Here is an 8,725-nt window from a genome sequence, read left to right as displayed (position 1 = left end):
GGCTGGGGAAGAGTGTTTTAATTACTCGTGTGTCTGGGAGTTTCAGAACAACTGATAACAACTAGTGACTGTTATGGGATACTATGTGGATCTTTGGTATCTGGTTAGGGGGGGCCGAGAGATAAAGAGGAAGGAGAAAGAAGCTGAAGGACGGCTGGAAGACAAGACTTGAAGAAGATGTTCCGTAAACTTGGGATGGTGCCCAGTAAGTACAAAGGGGGAGAGGAAGACTGCGAGCCTTCAGCATGGAAGACCCCTAGAGACCCCCAGAAGAGACCCCAGAGGAGACTGCGCATGCTCCAGTAGGAGGGACTGCACCCCGGAAGCTAATTTTAATAATCTATTTTTTTAGAAGTAGTAATGAATATGTATTAGTCTAGGAGCATAAAAATCAGCTGCTTGATGTAACTGGTGTGCGTCCTGGTGGAGCGGAGACTCCCGGTGCACCCAGCGCTGTTTGCTTACCTCTATTCCTTTATATTCTTTCAATAAATCCTATCTTTTTATTTAATCCTAATTTGAATCCTGAGCCATTTATAACAGAAACAAGCAGGAGGAGCTGGAAGCCACAGTGCCATTAGAAAACTATGATCTAATTGTTATCACAGAGATGTGGTGGGATGAACCAGGGCAATCAGTGCAAAGTTGGGAGATTTAATTGGCTGTAAACAGGAACTAGCCCTCAGTCATCAAGGTCAGACACTTCGAAGCTGGCCCAGCTGCAGCAACTAATTACGATTTACAGGGAGATTTTGGGCCCTTGCTTCACCAGCGGTGACCCGGGACAGCGGCACAACCAGGCAGCACCACCATCTCTCTCTCTCGAGATTGACAGGGAGTGGACATTGCCAGGACAACGGTGACTGCTCCCACGCCCTCTGCCTAGAAAAAGCCTCCAGGAGGACAGGGACACCTCGCTGCCCACCATGAAGAGGGAGTGGCCATCAGCACATGCGCACTGGTGAGCAGCTGCTGTGACAAGGAGCAGGAGCTCTGCACCAACTATCAGCAGTGTGCAAGATTACAAACCTGCCATGGTGTCCACTAGGCAGAGAGCTCACTCCAAAAAGGCTGTGGCAACCCAGATGGAGGGCCTGCCTAGAGATGTGGCGGTTCAGGCCTCTGGTTTCAGGGAGTGCCTCAGCCTGCTGCTGCCAAGAGAGGGCAGTGGGGAAACCGCCTGTTCTCAGGAAGAAAGTCTTCTCACCATGGTGGCTGAGCTCAAGGAGGAGGTGGAGGGACTAAGAAATGTCAGGGAGTGTAAGCAGGAGATTGATTGGTGGAGTAACTCCCTGGTGTGCCAGAGAGAAGGACGCCAGGGGGATGCCACCCAGAGTGTGGTGGAGCCTCTGCCCTGTCACTATTGGTCAAAGGGAAGGGACCAAAAAGAAGAGGAGGGTTGGAAGCGAGTTCCAGTTTGGCTTTGTGGGCACTCCCCTTCCCTCCCTCCCTATCTTCCCCAGGTACCCCTCCATAATAGGTTTGATCGCCTGGATCTTGAAGGAGAGGTAGGCAAGGATGTGGTGGAAGGCCTGCCTATGAGATCACATAGAAAAAGGCAGTTGACACCATGCCTCAAGACTGACTCCAAAAAGAAAAAAAGAAGGGTAACTGTAGTAGGAGATTCCTTTCTGAGAGGAGCAGAGGGCCCAATATGCAGCATTGACCCTCATCATAGGGAAGTCTACAGTCTACCTGGAGCCCAGATATCACCAGGACACTCCCCAGCCTGGTGTAGTCAACAGACTAATACCTGCTTCTGATATTCCAGATAAGTAGGGAGAAAGCTGCATCCCATAATATGAGGGGAATGAAGAAAGACTTAGAGGCTTTGGGATGGTTGTTGAAGGAGTCTGGAGCACAAGCTGTTTTCTCCTCTCTCCTTCCATTCTTGGGTAATGACGTATAACATAATAGAAGGATCCAGTCCATAAATGCTTGGCTATGTGACTGGTGCTACAGGCAGGGCTTTGGGTTCTTTTACAATGGCTGGTTTTATAAAACACCAGGCCTGACAGTAATACACAAGAAAGGTTTATCTCAGAGACAAGAGAGTTCTGAGACAGGAATTAGCAGAGCTTATTTGGAGAGCTTTAAACTAGATTTGAAGGGGATGGGGCTGTATCTGGGCTTGCACCAGTGGGGCAGCATTATAGCATTGAGGAAGCACCGGGCAACCTCTCACCTTCCTTGGGTTAAATTGGCATGCTCAGCTCGCACCCTCAAATGCCTGTACACCAATGAACACAGCATGGAGAATAAGCAGGAGGAGTTAGAAATCCGTGTTTGGTCAGGAGATTATGATCCGGTGGGAATTACAGAGACATGGTGGGACAGCTCACATGACTGGAACGTGGTCATGGATGGTTATGTCCTTCTCAGGAAAGACAGACCAGAAAGGCGAGGTGTTGGAGCAGCTCTTTATGTGAGAGAGCAACTACAATAGATTGAGTACTGTCCAAGGGTGGATGAGGAGTGAGTTGAGAGTCTGTGGGTGAGAAATAAGGGACAGGCTGGCATGGCAGATACTGTTATCGGTGTCTATTACAGGCCACCAGATTAGTATGAAGAAGTTGACAAAGCCTTCTACAGGCAGCTGAGAGCAGCCTCTCAATTACAGGCCCTGGTTATCATGGGGGATTTCACCTACCCTGACATTTGCCGTAAGGCCTAGTCAGCCAGCCATCCACAGTTCCTCCAGTGCATTGATGATAACTTCCTGATGCAAATGGTGGATGTGCCAACTAGGAGAGGAGGGCTGCTGGATCTTGTCCTCACTAACAAAAAGGGGCTGGTTGAAGCGGTGAAGGTTGAGGGCAGGCTTGGTAGCAGCAACCATGAGATGGTGGAGTTCAAGATATCATATATCAGGAACAGAATACCCAACAGAATTGCAACCCTGGACTTCAGTAGAGCCAACTTTGGCCTTTCCAAGCAATTGCTAGAGGGAATCCCATGGGACAGGGTGCTTGAATTTAAAGGGGCCCAAGATAGTTGTTTAGAATTCAAGGACTGCTATTTCCAAGCTCAAGATCAGAGCATCCCAACAGGTTGGAAGTCAAGAAAGAGAGCCAGGATACCTGCATGGTTAAACAGGGAGCTGCTGGGCAAACTCAAGTTGAAGAGGAGAGTTTACAGATCATGGAAGGAGGGGCTGGCCACTTGGGAGGCATATAATGCTGTTGTCAGAGGATGTAGGGAGGCAACTAGGAAGGCTAAGGCTTCCTTAGAATTAAACCTTGCAAGAGGAGTCAAGGACAACAGAAAGGGCTTCTTCAAATATTTTGTTCTTCTGGGTACCCTGGAGGCCCATTCCGGAGTCGGAATGAAGGAGGAGTTTGCCTTGGTGATGAGGACTGGGTTAAGGACTGTTTAAGCAAGCTGGACATCCATAAATCCATGGGTCCTGATGGGATGCACCTGCGGGTGCTGAGAAAGCTGGTGGAAATCATTGCTAGGCCACTCTCCATCATCTTTGGTAAGTTGTGGGTAATGGGAGAGGTGCCTGAGGACTGGAGGAAAGCAAATGTCACTCCAGTCTTCAAAAAGGTCTAGAAGGAGGACCCAGGTAACTATAGACTGGCCAGCCTCACCTCCACCCCTGAAAAGGTGGTGAAACAACTTATCTTTCATGTTATCTCTAGGCATATCAAGGACAAAAGGGTCATTAAGGGCAGTCAACATGGCTTCAGCAAGGGGAATGCTGGACCAACCTGATAACTTTTATGAAGATATAACCAGGTGGATAGATGATGGTGAAGCAGTGGACATGGTCTGTCTTGATTGTAAAGCATTTGACAGTCTCCCACAGCATCTTCATGGCTAAACTAAGGAAGTGTGATCTGGATGATCAGGTAGTGAGGTTAGCTGTGAACAGGCTGAAGGGAAGAAACCAGAGAGTTGTGGTCAATAGGACAGAGTCTAGTTGGAAGCCTATATCTAGTGGAGTCTCTCAGGGGTCAGTACTGGGACCAGTATTATTCAATATATTCATCAACAACTTGGATGAGGGAATAGAGTGCAGTGTCAGCAAGTTTGCTGATGACACTAAACTGGGAAGAGTGGCTGACATACTGGAAGGCTATGCTGCCATTCAGTGGGACCTAGACAAGCTGGAGAGTTGAGCGTGGAGAAATCTAGTGAAATATAACAAAGGCAAGTATAGAGTTCTGTATCTGGGCAAGAACAACTCCAGGCACCAGTATAAACTGGGAACTGACTTGCTGGAGAGCAGCATAAAGCAAAGGGACCTAGGGGTCCTGATGAACAGTGGGATGACCATGAGCCAGCACTGTGCCCTTGTGGCCAAGAAGGCCAATGGCATCCTGGGGCATATTAGAAGGGGTGTGGTTAGTAGGCTGAGAGAGGTTCTCCTCCCCATCTATTCTGCCTTGGTGAGACCACATCTGGAATATTGCATCCAGTTCTGGCCCCCTCAGGACAGGGAACTGCTTGGGAGAGTCCAGCACAGAGCCATGAGGATGATTAAGGGAGTGGAGCATCTCCCTTATGAGGAAAGGCTAAGGGAGCTGTGTCTCTACCTTGGAGGAGAGGAGACTGAGGGGTGACATTACTAATGTTTATAAATATGTAAAGGGTGAGTGTCCAGAGGATGGAGCCAGGCTCTTCTCAGTGACATCCAATGATAGGAGAAGGGGCAATGGGTGCAAGCTGGAACATAGGTGGGTCCACTTAAATACGAGAAGAAACTTCTTCATGGTGAGGTTGATTGAACACTGGAACAGGCTGCCCAGGGGGGTTGTGGAGTCTCCTTCTCTGGAGACATTCAAAACCCACCTGGACACATTCCTTTGTAATGTGATCTAGGTGTTTTTGCTCTGGCAGGGGAATTGAACTAAATGATCTTTCAAGGTCCCTTCCAATCCTTAACATTCTGTGATTCTGTGAATCACACAGCTGGAACATTGGAATGGAGGGCTACAAGGTTTACAGGAGAGACAGTCAGGTAAGGAAGGGTGGGGGTGTTGCCCTCTATGTTAGGAAATGTGAAGAGTATGTTAAGATAGTGAAGAGTTCCTCCTAAGAAAAAGCCAAGAGCAGGTTGAGAGCCTGTGAGTAAAAATTAAGGACTGGACCAACTAAGGGCATCTTGTGGTTGGGGTCTACTACAGGCTGTCTTATCAAGAAGAGTCTGTTGAAGAGCCCTTCTTGCCCCAGCTGCAGGAAACATCATGCTCACAGGCTCTCATCCTCCTGGGGGATTTCAACCACATGAATGTTTGCTGGGAAAGCCACGTGGCAGGCAGTAAGCAATCCAGGAGACACGTGGAATCTATTGCGGAAAACTCCCTCATCCACTGGACCTGGTGCTCACCAGTGTAGAAAAGCTCATAAAAGAGATTAAGATTGGAGGAAGCCTAGGTTGCAGTGACCACGCACAGGTTGAGTTTGTGATGTTGAGGGATACGGGCCTGGCAAAGAGCAAAGTCAGGACCCTGAACCTCTGAAGAAAAAACTTCCATCTGTTAAAAGACCTAGTGGATGATATCCCATGGGACACAGTCCTTAGGGACAGAAGATCTGATCAGAACTGGCAACTCTTTAAGGATATTTTCCTTGGAGCACAAGAGCTCTTTATTCCCATGTGTAATAAATCAAGCAAGAAGTTAGGAAACCAGTATGGTTGAATAAGGATGTGCTGGTCAAACAGGCAAAAGAAGGAAATGCACAGACAGTGGAAACAGGACCGTGTCCCCTGGGAAGGGTACACAAGCACTGTCCAGATGTGCAGGGATGGGATGAGGAAAGCCAAGACAGAACTAAACTTCACAGGGGATGCAAATAATAACAAGAAGAGGTTCTGCAGGTACATTGGACACAAAAGAAAGACTAAGGTAAGTAGTGCCTCTGACAAATGAAGACTGGTAATGACAGATGTGTAGAAGGCAGAGGTACTTAACTTTGCCTCAGTCTTCTGACTGGTGGTAAAATGGAATGCTTCTGCAGGCAATGTTAAGGAATATGCAGGACAAGGAGGTGATCCAGGATAGCCACCATGACTTCAGCAAGGGTAAATTTGTGCCTGACCAATTGGGTGGCCTTCTATGATGAAATAACTGCATCAGTCAACACGGGAAGACTGATGTCACCTCCTTATATTTCTGTAAGGACTTTGACACAGTGCTACATGACATCCTAATCTCTAAATTGGAAAAATATGTATTTGAAGGGTAGACCATCTGATTGAGAAAAAGAATTGGCTTGGTGGTCACACCAAGAGGGTAGTAGTCAATGGTTCTATATTCAGATGGAGAATGGTGATGAGTGGTGTCCGTCAGGGCTCTGTCTTGTGGACAGTGCTTTTCAATATCTTCTTCAATGACATAGATGATGAAATTGAGTGCACTCCTGTATATAGTAGCACCACGAACTTGTGAGTCCCCTCAGCACTATGCATCTTGGCAACAGCTGGGCCATACCAGATTCTGTGCTGAAGGGTGATAGGGCTGCACAGGCAATTTGAATCTGCTATTCATGCCCAGGAATTCTGTTCATGATCAGGTGGTGGAAGAGAGGGAAAAGTGGAGTAGAGACAGAGGGCCATCCTCAAGACAATCACTCATTCCCAGTTTCAGCCATCCTTTCAGAACATCTTTGTCCAAGCCTTCATCCCCAGCAAAGCTCCACCCAAAGCAAGACGAACACTCTTCCCCAAGAGATGGCACCTCCAAGGTCAAGGGAACATGCCTAGGTAGAAATGTCACAACTGAAGGACTGGTGGCCATTGGGTGTGGAGGAAATAGGGATGTCTACCTCAGCTTCAAGAGACAGTGACTGAAAGATGACTTGTTGCAGTGTGCCCCGCCCTCCGATGCACAGAGGAGTAAGGCAGTGCCCACAGCTAATTCCCACCAAAGCAATGGCTTTCTCTCTTGGCCATCTCTATGCAGATGGAAAGACCAGACCAGGACACACTTTGGGATGCTGCAAACATTTATTGAGTCTCAGGAGGGAAATGAGGTGACTGAGAAGGGAAATCAGGTGAGGAGGCCCTGAGAGCAGAGAGCAGAATGAACATACAAAAGTTTTTCAGCTTTTCCTACAGCACAGTTGCCACAAGGTATCCATCTTCCTGGCCCACAAATGGAGAGAGGCATGCAGGTCAATCCAGGCTGGTTTATGGGGCCTCAGAGAAAGCAGAGGGTAACAAGGGAAAAAGAGAAAAAGAGTGAGTAACTGGAAAACAGGAAAGGTAGGCATTGGCTGTGTTTTCAGAGAACCCAGGCTGGCCCCGTCCAGTCTGTCTTTGCAGGACAAGGCAAAGATGGTCAGCTTCTCTTAAAACAACAGCAAAAATTTGTTCTTCTGTACAGCAGCATGTTGTGAGTTCCTGGGGTCCTGGTCTAGGGAAGGGTCTGGCATCTTTAGCAGGGGCGGCAACAGTAGCGGCTGGCAATACAAGAGAGGTCACAGCACCCAGAGTTGATGGGGACTCCGTCACAGCTGAGGATGCTGCCAACAGCAGCGGAGGTGGAGGATCCCACAACGGTGTTCTGAGGGAAGGAGCTGAGGATGGGGCCGGGCAGGGTCACCACCACAGGAGAGGGCTCAATGACGACGGTGGAGTTCTGGCACTGCCTGACACAGGGCTCGTTGCAGCTGCTGGCCAGCGGGGTTGGGCCACAGGGCTGGCATGGCAGGCAGGGCTGGCACTGGTTGTAGCAGGACATGTCTTGGGGCAGGAGGTTCACCTGGGAGAGAAGGCAGGGAGGAAGCAGAACATGGGGATGCATGAGGAGCAGCCTGTCAGCACACCTGTCACTCCTTCCATAGCAAACCTTCTCCCCACTTCCCGCTCACAATACCAGCAACCCCAAGATTTGACATGGAACAGAGCTGATTGCAGCTAAGAGGTCCATAGAGCTGAGACTCCCTTGTGGAGAATGAGAGGGACAAGAAGGGGCTTCACACTCACCTGGGTCCTAAGGAGGAGAAGGCCAGAGAAGTGGATGAGGGAGCACAGGGCTGGGCTGGCTTTTATAGTGGACCTTAGCTGCTCCATGTCCAGAGGCATCCCTTGAAGCTGTGATTATTTTCTGACAAGCTCCTCTTGAATGCAAAACATCCCAGCTAATGATATGGGCTGTGTGTTTCCTTCCTGTGCTGCAGTTTTTCATTTCCTGCTTTATGCCCTTTCCTCAATTAAGGCAACTTTTGAGTGGCAGGTAGGGAGGCCCAAGTATTTCCGTGCAACACATTTCAGTGTGGGCAGAAGACTCAGCTCATGTGCTGGAAGGGTCCAGTAAAGGCAAGTGATGTCAGCCTGGGTGACTCCTTAGGGGCTCTTTGGGACCCTTTTGTCCAGAGGTGGCCCAGCTCCCAGGTTGTGACCCTATCCCACTAAATGCTGCTCTCAGGGTAAACCTTCTGACATGTTTTGCCTCCTCCTGTTCTCATACGGGAATACCCATTTTTGGGTAAAGTTTGTGCATGGCCCTTTACTGATCTGGAAAAAAACAAACAAACAAACAAAAACAACAACAACAACAAAAACAAACAAACAAACATACAAAAAAAAAAACACACAAAACAATAAGCAAAACAAAACCAACCAACCAAACAACCAAAAAAAAAAGAACAAACAAACAAACAAAAAACAAAAACACAAGGACACACGGGTAATTTAGTGTCTGTTTTTGTAAGATAGAAAAATAAGAGGATCCTAATGTGAAAGAAGCTTATTTTTGTCACGACACTCAGCAGA

The 8,725-nt window shown here is 48.3% G+C and overlaps 1 protein-coding gene across 1 annotated transcript; it reads right to left on the bottom strand.

Moving 5' to 3' along the window:
- Positions 1 to 7,385: 7,385 nt before the first annotated feature.
- On the bottom strand, positions 7,386 to 8,035 carry LOC116498343 (feather keratin Cos1-1/Cos1-3/Cos2-1-like). The gene is made up of 2 exons (XM_032202578.1): positions 7,937 to 8,035; positions 7,386 to 7,712 (listed from the first exon to the last, which is right to left on the bottom strand). The coding sequence occupies exons 1-2, from the start codon at positions 8,033 to 8,035 to the stop codon at positions 7,386 to 7,388; spliced, it is 426 nt and encodes a 141-aa protein (XP_032058469.1).
- Between the last annotated feature and the right edge of the window lie 690 nt (positions 8,036 to 8,725).

Source organism: Aythya fuligula, chromosome 24 (genome assembly GCF_009819795.1).
Source record: "Aythya fuligula isolate bAytFul2 chromosome 24, bAytFul2.pri, whole genome shotgun sequence".
NCBI lineage: Eukaryota > Metazoa > Chordata > Aves > Anseriformes > Anatidae > Aythya > Aythya fuligula.
This window is presented reverse-complemented; position numbering and strand designations above follow the sequence as displayed.

Coding starts and splice junctions, on each gene's coding strand:
- LOC116498343 (XM_032202578.1), bottom strand. CDS start 8,035: ATGCCTCTGGACATGGAGCAGCTAAGGTCCACTATAAAAGCCAGCCCA. Junction 7,713..7,936: donor TTCTCCTCCTTAGGACCCAG/GTGAGTGTGAAG, acceptor CTTCTCTCCCAG/GTGAACCTCCTGCCCCAAGA.